The following is an 18077-nucleotide window of genomic DNA, read 5'->3' as shown; positions in this document are numbered from 1 at the left end:
CTACTAAGAAAAATCTGATGAGAAGCAACAACAGCGTCTCCTGTCTGTAATGGCACGAACACCAGCAGGTGTGAACCCGGGGGGAGGATGCAGACCTCTGGCGTTCAGGAAACATGGGCATTAAGACCACTTGAGCCTCTTAATCTGCATGCTCTGGGGACAAGATCTGATGAGAAGAAAAGAATGACTTGGACCCTGTAATCTAAGGATAAAAGCACTCGCATGAGGGAGAGGAGATCTGCATCCCATTTGTTCTCTAGTGCACGCTTTGCTCTAGCCTATGAAATTGGAGCAGGGCTAAGAGATCTCAGGCCTCTTTCCAAAGGGTGCAGTGATGTTTGGTCAGTAGAGAGGCTTTTTCTCTGGCTCAAAAAATGCTTAATTTTTCTGTCGGTAGCAGAAGCACTTTAACATTTTGCCTGCAAGCACCTTCCTGCAGAATGTCTTCTGGAGGCTGGTGTGAGGCAGGGGGGACGTGGGTTTTGGTCTCTGCGACATGAAAGTTGTACCTTGCTCTCCCCCTTGGCTAACCAGGCTTGCATAAAAATAAAGGTTTTCATGGCCTTCTACCATCTCTAGACCTGCATTTTGGCACCTGCCACCTTCCCGTGTGGCGCTCAATCTGCATTTGCCTTGAGCATCACCTACTGGATTTGTACACATGGCCTGCAGCAGAACAGCATCCAGCAGCTGAGGACTATATAGACCATAAGGATTTATTGCATTTACTGCCAAGCCATGAAAGCCTGTTTCATTGCTCATATGTTGATGGACCTAATGTGGCCAGTTATTTTCCTGTCAGTGCAGACAGCTGGCAGAAATTCTGCTGAGGTCTGAGCAGAAGACACCCAGCACTCACTGATGCCTGATGACAAATGCAGGTTCCTAAGGGTCTTCACCGCTGGAGCTCCAATCCTGGAGCTGCTGGTTCACATGAGTTTTTGGTGTGAATGCAGGTCCAGCCTCAGGAACTGACATGTTCCCCCTTCCAGTCTGCACCTTAACAGAGGTCTCAGCCAGTCTTTCTACCCATTCAGAGAAAATCCAGGGCTCTTCTCCCTCTGAGCAGCAAACCCAGTGAGTTACAGAGTTACAGACTGTGGCATCTCCAAGCACAAATACAGGTTGGGTGGAAAATGAAGTACCTGGGGGTGTTGGTTGATGAGAAGCTCAACACCAGCTGGTAATGTGTGCTTGCAGCCCAGAAACCAGCTGTGTCCTGGGCTGCACCAAGAGAAGTGGGGCCAGCAGGGCCGGGGAGGGATTCTCCCCCATTATGCAGCTCTCATCAGACACAGAGAAGATGGAATATGTCTTTGGGGCTATGAAAGTGCCTTGCTCAACTGTTATGAACAGAGGCCCCCCAGATGGCTGGGTAGGTTACCTCCACTCAGGCACGGCCTTGGCAAGGCCCTTCAGCTCACTTGGGAACAGCTGGCTTGACAAGGGTTTGGAGCAGGTTTAAAAATACCCTTGTCAAAAGCAAATCCCGCTGCATCTGTTCAGAGCTTTGTGCAAACACGCAGCCAGGGTTAGCTCTTCAGCAGGCAGCACACCCAGCCAGGCACAGCCCTGCCCCGGGGCTGGTGGGGGGCAAACCCACCCACCCTGTGCTCAGGCAGGTGGTCAGGTGCCCAGTGGGCTCTGTGTGCAGGGAGCAGGTCTCACAGGCTCCCCTGGGGGAAAGGGGAGGAAGACCCCTCCTCCCCGTTTAGAAGCTGGGTGTGGGGGAGAAAATAATGTTCACTGACAGACTTGCCTTGTGCCCCAAGGAGTGTCAAGGGCAGAGCCAGAATTAGCTCATGGGATGGAGCAGGTTCTGGCTGTGGGCTGACAGCAAGGGCTGCTGCTTCCTGTCAGGGGCTCAAAGGAGACACACTGGGGACAGGCCTGCTGGCAGGCAAGAGAGCACTGTGTCCCAGGGGAGGGCAGGTGTTGCTGAGGGAGGAGGGGAATATGTTCGTCCCAGCTCTCCTGCTAATAAATACCCCTTGTAGCCATGCAGTTAGGCTCCTCTGCTTCTGCTGGTCTTTGCTTTTGCTAGATGAATCTGTCTTGCCCCACGATGGGAATGAAAGACCAGCAGCAGGTGTCTGTACTGGCATTCATACGATTTCAAATGCATCTTTCAGGTATTCCTGAAAGGACGTTGCAGAGTGGGAAAATGTGTCTGTGCCAGCACGGTTGCAGAGTGGGAAAATGTGTCTGTGCCAGCCATGTATGTATGACCCTAAGGTATGATGTATGACATGACCCTAAGGTTTGATTCTTGCTAAAGTTATTACTCATATGCTTCATGACTTCCCCAGGCTTCGTCTACCACTTAGTTTTGTCTCCAAGTTAGAAATTTAGCTGCCCTGCAGGGAATATTTGCTAGCAAAGCTGTGAGGTGACCTCACCAGAACCAAAGTAAAGAGAATTGAGCAAGGAAGGCAAAAAAGGAGAAAAACACAGGCAGGCTGTTGATGTACCTCACTAGTGCCAGTGACTGACATGTTGCAGAAATACCAGCTACATTGAAGCTGGAGCAGACCCCATCCCTTCAGCAGTGGTGGGAATGTGGGAATGCACAGTGGTCTCGTAGCTTCAGGAAGACCACTCAGTGCTGAGGAAGAGCCTGGCTCCTCAGAAAACTAACTGGAAATATTTCAGGTACAAAGAAATGATACTTGAGTGCAAAAGATAGATGTCACATGGCAAAACACCCCAGGGAAACAGCTCAGCTCTTTCCCCTGCAGGTCTGTTCTAACCCAAGCACAGTTAAGCCTGTGCAGTTGTGAGTCAAGCAATGCCCTTTACCTACATGAGAGTCATCATTTAGGTTGGAAAAGACCATGAGCTCACTGAGTAACTGTTAGTGTAGCACTGCCAAGCCCATCACTAAGCCATGTCCCTCAGCACCACATCTACAGGTCTTTTCAATGCCCCCAGGGATGGTGGCTCCACCACCTGCCTGGGCAGATGGTTCCAGTGCCTGTCACCCCTTTTGGCGAAGGATTTTTTCTTAATATCCAATCTAAACCTCCCCTGGCACATCCTGAGGCCATTTCTCTCATCCTAACGCTTGTTACTTGGGAGAAGAGACCAACCCCCACCCCACTACAGCCTCCTTTCAGGTATTGTAGAGAGGGGCGAGGTCTCCCCTCAGCCTCCCCTTCTCCAGGCTGAGCAGCCCCAGTTCCCCCAGCTGCTCCTCACAAGACCTGTGCTCTAGACCCTCCACCAGCTTCACTGCCCTTCTCTGGACACGCTCAGTCACACAGAGTAAATTTTTTTGCCTTTTCTTGAGTTCGGAGCCATCTCCAGTGCTGCGGCTGTGAGGACGAGCAGCAGCGACACCGCCCTGTCTGCTCTCCTGGGCGTCTCCTGCGGTATTTGTGCTGAAACACAGCCCTGCTGGGGCAGGGAGCGGGCAGACACCCCTGCCCTCCTCTGCCCAGGGAAGCCGCGATGGAGCGGCGGGCAGGGAGCGCGCAGGGAGCGCGCAGGGGCGGGAAGGGAGCTCCCAGGGAGCCCTTTCCCTGCTGACAGCGCCCCCTGGTGGCAGCGCCGCAGCCCTGGCAGGGAGCGGGTCTGGGAGAAAAGAGAAAGAGCCCCAAGTTAGGTTGTTAGATATTAACAAAAAAATTCTTCACCAAAAGGGTGAAGGAACAGGCTTCCCAGGGCAGTGGGTGGAGGCACCTTCCCTGGAGTTACTTAGATGATGTGTAGAGGTGGAGCTTAGGGACATGGTTTAATGGTGGACTTGGCAGTGCTGGGATAGCTGGACTTGCTGATCTTAAAGGTCTTTTCCAACAGAAACTACTCTCTGAGCCAGCCACAGAGTTGGCACAGCAGCTTGTTGCCTGTTTTCTCCCTGCACTGAAGAATATGAGTGCTGCCCTTTGCCTTCTCACTGAGGGGCTGTAGGATTAGCCTCTGGCTGTGGCCAGCAGCACATGCCATGGAGAGGCATCTCTGAGTTTCAATAGTGTTTTGGCATAGGATCATAGAATTGTTTGGGTTGGAAGGGATCTTAAAGATCACCTACTTCCAACACCCCTGCAAGGGCAGGGACATCTTCCACTAGACCAGGTTGCTCAAAGCCACATCCAACCTGCCCTGAACACTCCCAGGGATGGGGCATCCACAACTGCCCTGGGCAACCTGTGCCAGTGTCTCACCACTCTCACAGTAAAGGATTTCTTCCTAATGTCTAATCCAAATCTACCCTCTTCGATTTAAAGCCCTTAGCTCTTGTCCTCTCACTACATGCCCTAGTAAAAAGCCCCTCCCCATCTTTCCTGTAGCCCCTTCAGGTTCTGGAAGGCTGCTGTGAGGTCTCTCTGGAGCCTTCTCTTCTCCAGGCTGAATAACCCCAACTCTCTCAGCTTGTCTCCATTGGAGAGGTGCTCCAGCCCACTGAGCATCTTTGTAGCCCTCCTCTGGACTTGCTCCAACAGGTCCATTAAGGTAATGACCCTTATCTTGGCCCTACTCATGTCCATCACATTATCCAGAAGCAGGTGGGTTCCAGTGCAAGTTGTCTTGTACCAGCAGCCACTTTCCCTTTCACAGAGGGAACAAGACTGCAAATCCCTAGGCACCATCTTCAGCCTAGTATCTCAAAATGCTCAAGACCAGATGTTTCCTGTATATATTTATGCAGCACACAAAACTGGAACATCAGCAGATAGCTACGCAGGCCTGGGAAACGGGACCCCAGAAAAGGAGGTAAGATCAGCAAGTGTTTGACAACAGTTCTCTGCAGCAGGCCTTTCTGAGCAAGAGTGGAGTTCAGCTCTGCACATGTGGCACAGTGACAACCTCCGTTAATGATATGATAATGCAGATCTATTAGAAACCAGCACACAGCATTTGCCTTCTTTGCTGCTCTAGTCTCTAAGCAATGTTGCTTACTGGATCTCACAAATTAAAGCCAAAGAGGTACTTGAAGTCTGGTTTGCAGGCAGAATGGCTGAAACAAAAAAAATCTATGTATAGGTCTGCAGAGTAGTCTCCACATCACACACATCTCTGGGACACCCGCCCCATTGCCAGCCTGGCTGTCCATGTGCCACCAACTGCTCACTGTGTGTCTACAGTGACGTTTCAGCTCAAGAGCCCTTCTGAAATGCATCTCCCACCTGCCCCGCTTCCTGCGGGTGGCTCTGTGACATGGAGTGGGTTCCTTTCAGATGGATGTAGAGCCCCTGAGGGGTCAAGCCTTCAGCATCACCTGCTTGATTCCACAGACTTGCTCTGTTCCAGGCAGCACAGCCACTCCTTCTAGGGTGACAATGAATCGAGTCTGCCCCTACAAGCCATCCAGGGCTGCACGGCGGGAGGTGCAGCTGGGACCAGTTTTACTTCTGGATTGTCAAAGCTTCGCCCACTTCCAAACAAGAAGCAGGCCGATCACGCAATGCTCCCTGAGGCAGTTCTTACTGTCCCAAGGAGGAGGGAATTAATGCTCATTAATGCTCGCAGGGCCGAGGGAGGGGATCCCAGCCCTCCCAGCCCTTCTGCCAGGCTGGCAGGAGGCACAGTCTCATGTTGAGACAAATTCTCTAGGCAGAGCACAGGGAGGTGATGCAGCTCAGCACATGACTGGGGCTGCTGGAGCCAGGGCAGCATCAGGCTGGTACAGGGTGTGAGCATTTCAAAACACTCTGCAATGTTTCTAAATAACCCAAAGCACTTAAAAATACACCTCAGTACTTACTGTCGGATTATTTATTAGCAGAAAACATGTTTTGCTGTAAGGCAGATGATTAATAGAGAATTTCTATAATTCTCAGACAAGAGGACAAATTATTACTGATAGCTAATAACTGCAATTACTGCTCTGAAATGAATGGAAGACACTCAAAATGCATATGGAAATTTCAAAAAATATATAAAATATATAACTTTGACATTTCTTAATTTTAAATACATTGCTCTTTTTATGTAAGAAGTAAACATCCTGGAGCTCATTTGCAAAATAAGCACTGCAGGAGATGTCCAGTCTTCCACAGCTCTCCCTAGTAAGCAGATGACATGCACAGCAGCACCTACCAAGTCCATGGGTTGAGAGACAAACCCCATTCACACTGGGGTTTGGTCCTGTTGGCCAGGATAAAGACCCTACTTTGAAATCCCAGTAAGAATTAAAGAAGTAGGGTTATACTGATAGTCAGACCCTACAAAATTTGTGGGCTTCTGGAGGAATCTGTAGAAATACGGCAAGAGAGAAATAAAGCCAAACATCCAAGCCTTCAGTCTTGCAAGCAGTTTCAAGTTTCAGAGAAAGTTTTGTACAAAAATCCTCATTTAAAAAAAAAAATTAAAAAATAAAGGTAAAATCTCCTCATGAATTTCAGGTTACCAGCAGCATCCGCTGGAGTGCAGTTATTTAATGTGCATGATATTTGGCTTGATTTACTTCTCCATGCACTCAGGCCACCTATGTTTCAGGGACTTCTCAATTTGACTTGTTCCTATAATGACAACTTTACTGATTTTGATACCATCTGACTGATCTGTATAAAACTTGAAGGGGCCCTAAACCTGCTCCTGTTTTTCCCCCCCTGCTTCCACCTAAAGTAGAAGAGCATTGCCAATGGATTATGGAAACCAGAAGGCTTAGGTGGGTGGAGTGGGGTGGGATTTTTACTCTAATCTGGTCAGTGTTCTTCTGATATGTAGAAGTCAAGAGCAATTATTCTAGCACAAGACACTTATAAGAAGTGTGGGGGAAAACATACCAAAGTAAAATAATTGTGATTTTAAAACCAATTATAATTTTGTTTATGAAACAAACATTTAACTTCATGTGCAAGTTACAAACAATGAAATTATATAATCCTCAATGAGAGGAAAAAACTGTCTGAGGTCTGTACACATCCAGACCAATTACTTAATTCCCAGCCCCTGGACTCTGACAGGTGAGGCATAGAAGTCTTGCAGCTGGATCCTAAATTCAGGCCCTGGGTTCCTCCACACTAGATTACAAGACCTGGTGAAGTGGCAGTTCAGCAATTTCCTCAGGAGCTACTGTGAAGAAGCACGCTGGTGTGATGCAAAAATGGATTTTGCTATCCTTCTCTTAGTTGACAGTGTCAGATCTTTCTCCTCCCCTCCTTACCTGGTCCTGGGAAATGAAGCTGTATGTGCCCAGCTTTGCAAGACAGCAGTGGTGCAGGGCAGCCAGCTGCCTGAGATGTGGCTGCTGCTAACCCTGCACACACTGCACTCAGTGGGCAGCCTGAGAGTAGCCTGCAAACAGACCAGGCTCAGAGAAACAGCAGCTTCTCCAGCTCCAGGGAGCGCATGGTCATGGTGGGAAGAGGATATAAGCATTCCCCAGTTATGAAGTCCAGGTACTCAAGAATGAAGTTTATACTGTGAGCCACAAGGGAGGAATCACAGCTCCTTGCTGCAGCTCCAAGCATCAAGAACTGCACCTTAAGTTACAGGACCAGCAACCAAATTGGGTGAGAAGAGACTTAATATAATTAATGCCACATTAAGGATGCTTTGCACACTATCCAATCCCAGTTTTGCTATCTAGTTCTAACCTTTTCCGAAGCTTGAAACAAACAGAACCTACACCAGCATCTTAAGGCATGATTCCCCTTCCAGGACTTAAAGGAGGGCAGCAAAGACAAGACTCTTGAAAGAACTGGGAAAAGGCCATTTACATATCCTACCAGCAGCAGCAAAAGGTTTAAGGTGTTTGCACTCGAGAGCTCAGCAGAGGAGTAAACAGAAAGCACAGGAACATCTGTTAAGGCAAACAACTCGAGGTCATATTCAGAGCAGGAACAAATGGGAGTAAGGAGAGTGACCTCTCAGAAGATGCTGGGTACAACTCTCTGTTCGGGTTACCCATTACCTGCTCAGCACCTCCTCAAAACTAGCAACATTAGTCTTCAGTGACACTGACTGTTTTAATGTCACACTCACTCCACATGTAGTCATCCAAGAGACTGGCACCTGAAAAGATTAAACTGGCTCCATCCTACAGAAACAACAGGGTATCTGGTACTTTATTAGCTTCTGTAGTCCTAGAAGCCTGCAAGTGAAGACGAACAAAGCTAAGCACTAGCCATCTTCACGTAGTCTGCAGGGGGCAGTGAGGTGCAGACAGCCACATTCTTTTAGGCCTTCACCCTGGAGCTGAGAAAAGGCAAAGCTCATCTTTGTCTGCATCAGTTCAGATGGGCTGCACTGGAGGAAGCACACGGAGCAGCAATGCAAGTACCACAAAACAAAATGGCTCTGCTGCTATGGTGGTTGGAAGAGGTTATGTATGAGAGACAAGCCTGATCTCCAAATCACTTACCTAGCAATGACTGCCATCCCAGTGGCTTTGTCCTCTTTGTACAAACAGACTGAGATTGTACACGAAGAGCTAGGGCTTCTTTCTGCATTCTGCTAGCCTAGAACTTAGAAATCCATTCCCTCAATCCAGACACCAAGCAAAAAAGATACCATTTTGTTATTACTCTGAGCTACCAGCAATAAACTTCCGGTATTTCTTTAATAACATGTTAACAAGAAGTTTTAGCCATCCAGTTACTTTCACAGAAAATACAAGCAGCAGTTTTTTTCCCCAGGAACTTCTGAATTAAAAAGATCTTCAGGTAATTCTGTAAAACATTTAAGACATCATAAATAAACTTCTTCTAAAAATCACTTTCCAAACAATAAATAAAACTCTTTCTTATTTGAAAGTGCAAACAGGCGGCATTACAAAAAGTACAGAGCCAGACTGCATAAGTGCTTAATTATTCATTAGTGACCAAGACACAGTTTCTTGTTTTGGTGCTGCTGGTCATCTAGTGATTTGGTTTTCTGGACGCCATCTGAAGAAAAAAATAAGTGTGAAACATTAATATAATAGCAAGCATTGTCTAAATACTCAACATATACAGGTACACTGGAATAACACCGGATGGGGTGTTGAGGAGCTTGTCTAATTCCCCATACTAAGGGACATGCAATAATCATAGTAAAAGAAACATACTAAGGGAAAAGAACAATTTAAAACACTTCAGTGTAGAAAATGCAAACATAAAATCTTGAAGAAAACATTGTTAGAAAAATGAGCTCTGATAAAGGTTGTCAAAGTACCTCAGGCTGAATCTTTCTCCAGCTGGGTCTAAAAACCATTAGCAGACAGAGGGACAAACAAGCCCTAAGATTTTGCAGTGATTACTAATGCCATGAACCCTACTCTGAGCCCTTCCCTCCCCCCTTGCCCCCTGACTCATAAGGGAACAGCTAACAAAGAGACTTTTCCACTAACTGAGCTCACTACACGTTAGGAATTGGCTTGTAGTATGTGGCTATTCATGAGCTACAAAAAACACCTTCAGTGGTTTTTTTGCTCCTAGCGTGGTACTCAATGCTTTGAGTAACTGCCAACTCCCTGTCTTTACGCTCTGTATCTTCGTGCTTGGGGCACTAAAATTATTTAGCTTCTTTCTTCCACGTTATCTTCCCCTCTGGATGAGAAACATTTTAAGGACTGGTAGCTGACAGGAGATGCCAATGGTGGGTCCCTTTTGTAGCATAAAAAAGATTCAAAAGGAGACTCATCTAAACTCTGTTTTCAGAAGATGACAGCTCCCTCGCTACAGGAGTGCAGGTTGACAAGGATTTTGTGGCCATTGTATTATTTATGTGTATAAATACACACAAAACCAAATGCTGATTGAAGAACACTGGCATAGATTCTACCACCTCATAAAAGATGCATGGAAATGTTCTGCAGAACATATTTCAGTGACTCAGAGGAGTCCAATTTCTCTTGAAAAAGAATGGCACTCTCTATAGAACCCAATATAAAAAGTCTTTGTAGAACAAAATTTAAAACATGACCAAGTACTTGGAAATTATCTATGTGCAAAACAGCACGTAGTCAACCTTGATAATGGCATTACTTGATTTTGTAACATGCACCAATGCCATGCATTTGCTAAAACAAACTTGGTTTTGAGTTATCATTAGTTCACCCACTCAAAAAGCTCCAAGAAGTTTTCATAGCAAAATTTAACTAATCAAAATCAAGATTAATTAAGGCTTATAAATCCCAGAAGGATTCAGGTTTGTTAAAAATGTGACCTCACTTATTGATTAATGAAAAAATACTTACTTTCCCTGGCTGCAGGGTCATGGAATTCAAGGGCATTAGTGTGCAATGGATTTAGTTGCCACTGGTAAAAGAAGATAACATTTACTTATTCCAGAAGACAGAAGAAAGAGCAAAGAGAGAAAGAAAAAGTACTCAACAGGCTTCACTGAAAGGCATGATAAGGGGTGAGGTGGGAACACACACTTGCTTTGAGGATAAAAAGCTGTTGGGAATGTGTGGCCATTTACTCCCTTGTGAAGGTTACAGGAGACTGCTCAACCCAGCAGTGGTGCAGTTGGTCATGGTGAGCACCCTGAGTGCAGAAGCACCTGGCCATCTTCAAAACCCACTGCAGCTCTTTCAGGAGCTGCTGGAAGGGCCTACAAAATCACACAGTGATCTCCAACATCAGCTGCTGTGCTGTGACAGGGAGGGTTGGAGAGAACTTTAGAATGTTGGACCAAATGATCCTTGAGGTCCATTCCCACCTGGCATTTTGTGATTCTGTGAATGTGAAGAGACCATCTCAAACAACAGCAGTGAGTCAAGAGGGAAATCTGTGTGGTAATTAAGAGAAAATGGACACACTTGCCCCCAACATCTGGCATCTGGCACCTGGCACACCACTTCTCCCCAGTGTGGTGACAAAGCAACCTCTCAGTTCCACTCACTTGACTAAACAGCACATGAAAATGCTTCTCTATGCTGGCTGCAGATGGCTGCTCACTCTCCCCTCAGCCCAACACTGCCCAGTTTTTAGAATATAGTACATTTAGACACTTACTGTAAATTTGCTTACACCTTCAAGTTCACCAAACTTCATGTAGGATATGTCTGCTTTCTTTTTTCCGGCATCAACATCTCCTGCATAGATCTGCTTAATACCAGCCCCTTTGATTAAAGGGACACATTCATCACATGGACATTTAGTCACAAATATCATGCTTCTCTCATCTGGCTTTATCTCTCGACACCTACAAACCGTCAGGAAACAGAATTTCAGAGTCTGTATCGTGATCATTTTGAATGGTGACAAACTAGATACTTCACAAGACCAAGCAAGGAAGTGTTGTGTTATCTACTTTTAGAAGTGCACGACTACACAATGGTATCTGGTTTGGTTTTACTATCTGTGAACCAAACACCCATCCCACCTCTCCCCAGGTATCACTGTTGGAAGCCTCAGTAATTGCCTCACTCCCATATTTCAGGTTACAGCGTGGTACTAGCAGGAAGCAGAGGCAGTGGCTTGTATCTGATGGACAGCTGCCATGCATTGGAGTGAACATCCTCTTGACAAGAAGTTCACTTTAGAAGTCTGAAGAAACCCCAGGAGCTGTCTGCATCCATGCACATCCAAGTTCTGCATCACAGGCATAAACAAGACCGTGACTGCAATCTACACTTTGTCACAGTGACATTAGGCATTTGTCATGGAACCGTTTCTGGACCATCTCATTTTTTTTTTTTTTGTGGCAAAAAAAAAGCCCATTACCTGAATGTCAAGGCATTCTGCTCCGCATGTATAATGTATCTGAACTTTCTGATTTCCCGATCTTTTTGCTTATCATCCATGTGTGGAAAATCTGCATATTCAGATCCAACAGGAAAGGCGTTGTAACCACAGCCTACAAAATACATTGCTCCTGTTCCATCACAGCTTCTCTGCAACAGTAAGCAAAGCATCATGTTTGGAGATTTTAAACTGAGTACTAAGTCAAAGTGCTGTGCAATATTATGCTTCCACATTATCAGTGCATGCCAAGTTACAGCAGTTAAAAGAACTCAGCTCTTGCTACCTACTCCATGTCTGTATGGAGCTTTTCCACTAAGCTCCACAGGACCTGCATGGGCAAACTGTTAACACCACACACAACACACTGCACCAGCCTTTAGTGGCTCTCCTTTCAGCGAGTAACACTGATACTAGGAAGAAAAAAGTCTGAAGGATTTAGTCTTTAAACTTGGCAATGTGCAAAATTAAAGACAGCCAGAGTTAGTTCCTGATGTGCCAGAGACTGCTTCACCTGTTTCTCAACAGACCCAATGACCAAGTAGGAATCTGACTGAAATCAGAGCAAGAGACAAAACAGCAATAAGCAGTCAATGACTGAGGCCAGTTGAAGAGTATGTTGCAGCTGAACGAAGAATGAGGCTTTCTGGGATTGGCAATGTGCATTATCAGAGACACAAAGAAACAAAAACTTAATGCTTGGATGGGAAAAGGCAAAGTAAAGATATCTGAAGAAAAATAACATTTTGATTCAAAAAGCACCCTGCTGAGGCCAGTACTGCATTTCCACTGCAACAGAAATCCTCAAGAGACTGTCTGACAGGCTATGATTGCACTGAGAACTCTCCAAAACAGAGCTGCAAAGAGGGACCATGCAAAGGGGGCACATGCTGCCTGATTAGCAGTTGTGGCAAAACTGTAGCCAGGACATGTGGTATAAATGGCCACGGCTAGGGAAGCAAGCACACTGAGGACCCAGGCAGAGACACTGTGGAAGTTACTAAACTCATTTATACTTTCCCTTCATCTTGACAACACACCATTGAATCAATCATTAACTGAGTTACTAAAGAATAAGAGGCTTTACATAGTGTTGTGCCTGTGTATGAAAAACACTTGCATAACTTTAAAGCTAAATAAAAAGCTCAAAGCAGATACAAGTGCATGAATTGTGAGTGCAAGAAAAAGTAACGTTTTCAATACTTACCGATTTTTCTTCTGCCCAAATAATAGCTCCAACTCCCGTTTTATGATCCTCTAAAACACATAAAATTTTAGCAATAAATAAGAAATAAAGCTCTTCTGAGTTACTTATCCATTAATGTGACAGCTTAGAGTCAGGAATAACATTCATTCTTGCTTTGTGGGCAGGAGTAAAAGAAATGCAGAAAGATGAAGAAGTTCAAAGTCATACAAGTCTACTGCAAAAGCTGGGTGTGCTGTAACTGCAAGGGCTGCCATCCCAAGACTTTTCTACATACATTTGTTCAGATAAGAAAATGTGTGCCAAGAATGTATATGGACAGTTTCGCTGACGTGAGCTGGCAAACGGATAAACAACCTGCTCATTATTTACTACTTAATTTCTGCCATTCCTTAAGTTTATGGTTCTGTGGTCTGAATTCCTATCAAAATTACTTGTATTTTATACCTTATTAGAGACAAAATGTTAACAATCAGATTTTGGGGGGTGTTGCCTGTCACAGGAAAACTGGAACACCACTTTCAATATGTAGCTAGGAAGATTTGTATGGAACTTGGGAAATCTTCCCCAGTAGCTATTCAGGGTAGTCTTGACCAGTTGAAACAACGTATCAAGGAGAAAAAAACCTGTTTCAGGCTTCCAGCCTCTAATAAAGCAGATGCCACTTTTTAATTAACCATTTCCATCACCCTTTGTGTCACTACTATACACAAACACTCTAAGAAGATCCTTCCTGACAAAGATATGTTTTATGAATGCTTATAACTTTATTTATATCTGCATATTTATTAAGTCACTGATGTATATTAATGTAGCACAGAAAATGTCTTATCTCGCGCTCCTTCTATCCACCTGTATGATAATGTAAAGCATCTAAGTATGTGTGTATGTGTTGTTATTTATTTTAATTTCACAGAGAATGAGGACTCCACTACAAGATTAAAGTGTAGCAAGCATTTTCTCAAAAAGCAGATCTGGGTCTAGGCTGAACAGCACAGATAAAGCTAAATTTTGCTGCCCCAAGAATAAGTACTCAAACTTGGTCATTCCACAACAGCAGTGGTACAAACCCCTCAGAACTAGTTCCATCTAACTTCTGAATTACTTCTAAAAACCTAATCTTCCCTGCAACTTTTTGTGATCAACTTCGTGCAGGGAAACACCCTTCCCTCCCCACCCCCACCCCCAAAAAAAAAAAAAAAAAATGGGGGGAAGGGAAATATTCTAAACTTGGAAGATTCACGGAATTCAAGTGAGTCAAAGGGCACATTCGACACCTTACTTGATAGGTTAATTTTGTGTGTGGGATCAGTTTTGTTTTAAGCTCTAAATATGCACTACTTATTTGTTTTATTTGTTTATAAGGGCTAAAAAATAGAAACGATCCTATTTAGATTATAAATATAACATAATTAAGGAGTACCACCAAGTTTGAAGTATTCATATTCTGTTATCTCTGGAAGAACCTAGTAGTTTACTGCATTTCTACCTAGACAGAATAAAGTAGCTATGAGAGGAAATCTGTATCACAAGATGGGCAAAAACCCTTCTGGCCTGAAATCATGTATAGGAAAACTCCAGCATCTTTGCAAAGAAAACCCCCATCAGATATATAATCACTCTTGCTAATAAGATCGGAACTAGGAAACTTAATATTGAATGCCCTAATGGAAGGATATTATTTCACTGTTCATTTCTGAAAAAGTGTACAGAATATGCTTAAAATATTGGAACTTACTTGACAAAAGAAACATCTTGTGAAACCTCTGTAAAAAAAAAAGCCTCAGAGCAAGTTGAAGAATTTAAGTCATTGTGTTCTCTTTTCAGATAGGAGGTGTTGGACATACTGTCAGGGCAGGCTTTGCCAGCATGCTATGTGAAATACCTGCCCCGATACTCTCTTGGAAAGCCCAGTGCTCTCACACACAGTCCCGTGTAACCTTATGGAGTTGTTACTATTACTGCTGCTCCCGTTGCATAGAATTAGAAACGGAATTCAGCAGCTTGCTCAAGAAAGTGTTTGGAAGAATCAAGACTGAAATCAGCAACTCTGCTCTGCCCATTCCTCCCTCACTACTGTACCAACTCACCTGTCCGGTAGGCAAGGAGTCTGGCTTGTATCATACAGTGCCTTGCAATGTCCTGGGGCAGGCCCTGATGGTCTGCTTCCTTTGTTCGCCATGACTCACTGTTGTAAAATCCAAAGCATCCAAAGGCAGGGACACTGGCAGCCACTGTTGCCAAGACCAAGACAAGATCCTTCATGTTTTGCCTAAGGTTGCTGAAGTATGGGTTTTCACAGAGGTTCTCCAGTCCCATTGTCATCAGTATCTGCTTGTGCGTTTCTTCGTTTGAAATTAGGAATAAGCTCTCATACTCTTTGATTCTCTCTTGTCTACATGCCGTGTAAAAGTCAGTGTTCAAGTCAGGCTGAGATTTTGCTATTTTTTTAATAAAATCAAACTTGGTGGAAGTTTCTTCAACAAACTGCACCATGTAGCACACCAAGGGCTGAAGCAACACGCACACACGAGCACGACTATTGGACTTCAGTCTTTCTACTGCTTTGGCATCTAGCTTGGCATCATCAGTAGTCAAGGGACTTGACACCTCATTCTGCAAGCTGATTTCAGGATCTGCAGGCCAGTAAGAAATCCTGTTCACCCCAGCTGGAGGAGAAGATAATGCAGCAAAATGAACCATGCAAGCACAGTGGAACATAAACATCATTTTCAACACACTATTGCCTAGCCCTGTTTTTACTCCTTTAAGACTGTACGTGCTCTTTCAGTGGTGTCTGGACAACAAAAAATGCTCATATCTTGAGCTCATCAGACTTGGTAATCAGACTACAGACATAAACTGCAGACATTTCCTAAATTCTAAGGAATTTCTGGCGGTGTAATTTTGCACCTTACCTACAACAGTGATATCAACACCACACAAAAAATGTTAGCATTAATACAAGTTACGGTTGAGATTAAAAACCAATACTTGCAGAAGGGCTGTACAGCAGATCCCACTTCAGGAAGTGAATCATCTGACTTGTCTGCAATTCACTTGGGAAAATTAAACACTTAAAAGTACTCCCTATGACAGCTGCATGAGAAACACCCTTCCTCTGGTGCCACTGATAAGCAATGGGAGGGCAAGGGAAACTGAAGCAATCTAGGCCTAGTCATCATGACGTAGGGTTGCTCTGGCAAAGTGCAGCAGGTATGTCAGAATCTCAGCAGCGTGTCCCAGCAGAGCAGAAAGCACCACCAATGATCAAGGTTGCACAGAGAAACAGGGTCTCAGCAGCAAGCCCTTGTTTCTTGATCATCTGCTCCAGGATATGTCCATTCAATACTATTTTCAGCCTTGTGGAACATGACTGGTGCAGGCTACACAAGTCAGGGATTGGCACTCACAACTGGGACAGCCCAAACAGGCTTTCTGATACCAATCACAAGCAAAACATCTACCCCTCCTCTGCTACAGTCATTTCTCACCATTTACGATCATTTTTAAGCAAGTCGAACATGGTTTTCTGGAAAAATAAAGATCACAGTTTTTAAGTCTTGATCCATGCTTGATGAGTGCAATCTGGCCAGCATGCAAGTCCGGACTGGAACAATGAAGACCGATAATCTTCATGTTTTTCACCACAACTAGACCACTCTTCTTTACCTACAGAAAAACACATTTTACTTTTTTTTGTTTCAACATCAAGTCCACAGAGATGTTACAGCTCTTCCTTGGGTAACAGTAATCAGCCAGGATCAGAGCATACAGCTCTTCAGTACAAACTGTGATAGGAATCATTAAACAATCTGTTACACTTTCCCTAAGCAGTATTTTTTTGGTGGTTTCTACAGGTGTCTGTTGACATCAGAGTTCTGTGCTCCTGTCAAACTTCAAACACAGCCTTGTCAAAAATTCCTGGGTTTTCTGGTCATTGCTCCGCCCATAAAAAAACCTACACAGAGCATAGAAAATTCCATCAATTATAGCTGAAAACCCCTCTGAATAACCCAGCATCTGGAAACGCTCATGATTTTAATTTCTCTCTTAAGACTGACCATCCTGGGAGCTAATAGCTTCTCTACCTTTATTTCTGTCTCTTCGTTTACAGAAATGAATTTAAAAACGGTTCTAAAAAATCTTCCATGGAAAAAGCCAGCATGCTACAGACAAGAGCTCTTACATCAGGACTCCTCTGTATTAGGGAGGGAAGTGGTTAGAGGCTAGTTTGATGAAGGTGGTGAAACATCTCTCATTGTGCAATCCAGCTGCTACCAGAACACTGCTGCCTTAGACCGGTTTCTTTGAGGTGACAGAAAGGAGGCTCTAGTAAAGCCCTGCATGTAACCCAAGTGCCATCCCTAACTGAATTATTGAATTTGAAACTGCTTTTGAGGTCTGCGTGGTACTCATCTAGCCCTACTTCAGAGCTAGTCTGGGACATTCTAAACTCTGAAAATTAGGCCTGCCACTCAGACTATTTTCCTATTTTTTAGTGTCCTGGACGATTCCTGTGCTATGGCTCTTATCATTTCAGTGTGCTCTGGACAAAGTAGTAACCATTTTAAAGAGTACAAGAAGAACTCTGATCACAAGAGGAAACACCCAGTTCCAGGACACTCTGAAAATGTCCCTCTACTTTGAAGTGTAGCTGGCAGCTATTTAGAAGATCCCTTCGTAAGAACAATTTGTTTTCAGTATCACTAAAGTAGTTACCTACAAGTTCTTGATTAGCAAACATTTCAAGTAGTTCTGTGCACTTCCACTGTATAAGAGAACCCTTCTGCAATCATGAACATAGATATTTTAAAGAATATCTCTACCCCATCAACCACACTGATTTTAAAGTTATAATTAGAATATACTAAGAAGTCCAGGGTATACACCATGCCTTCTCTGTTATAATATTTGAAATACCCACCAGGATTTGAAATACCCACCAGGATTTTTTACTGTTTCCTTCACCTGTCAGGGGTATACCTTGCCTTTCAAAGTTTTTCAGAAATAGAATGATATGTAACCGTTTTGCTATTTTTCTCCCACTGATGGATTTTTTTCTACTTCTAAGAAATATCTGAAAAACATTTATCAGCCTTTTTGCTTTTTTTTTCCCCTCCAGACTATCTGTCATGTAAAGAGCAGTCAGGTTAAATTCACAGCAGGAGCTCTTAGCACCTGTTCCGAAAGACTATCTAATGGTAAACACAGACATTTTACCTGTGACTTTTTTTGTTGCTCAGCTGAGGGAAAGA

At 44.3% G+C, this 18077-nt stretch overlaps 1 protein-coding gene across 1 annotated transcript in view; it reads right to left on the bottom strand.

Moving 5' to 3' along the window:
• Positions 1-8515: 8515 nt before the first annotated feature.
• CDADC1 (cytidine and dCMP deaminase domain containing 1) overlaps positions 8516-18077 on the bottom strand; it is a 10262-nt gene continuing 700 nt past the window's right edge. The window contains exons 2-9 of the mRNA XM_009999069.1: positions 18043-18077; positions 16314-16491; positions 14910-15488; positions 12823-12872; positions 11598-11767; positions 10887-11076; positions 10124-10184; positions 8516-8831 (exon numbers count right to left, since the gene is read on the bottom strand). The exon at positions 18043-18077 is cut by the window's right edge and continues 19 nt beyond it. Coding sequence (XP_009997371.1) covers positions 8761-8831; positions 10124-10184; positions 10887-11076; positions 11598-11767; positions 12823-12872; positions 14910-15488; positions 16314-16491; positions 18043-18077 — 1334 coding nt within the window. The 3' untranslated portion in view covers positions 8516-8760. The remainder of the gene's footprint in view (positions 8832-10123; positions 10185-10886; positions 11077-11597; positions 11768-12822; positions 12873-14909; positions 15489-16313; positions 16492-18042) is intronic.

Source organism: Chaetura pelagica, unplaced genomic scaffold, assembly GCF_000747805.2.
Source record: "Chaetura pelagica isolate M959 unplaced genomic scaffold, ChaPel_1.0 scaffold226, whole genome shotgun sequence".
In the NCBI taxonomy this organism is placed as follows: Eukaryota; Metazoa; Chordata; class Aves; order Apodiformes; family Apodidae; genus Chaetura; species Chaetura pelagica.
Note: the sequence above shows the minus strand (reverse complement) of the source record. Positions and strands in the feature narration are given on the sequence as shown.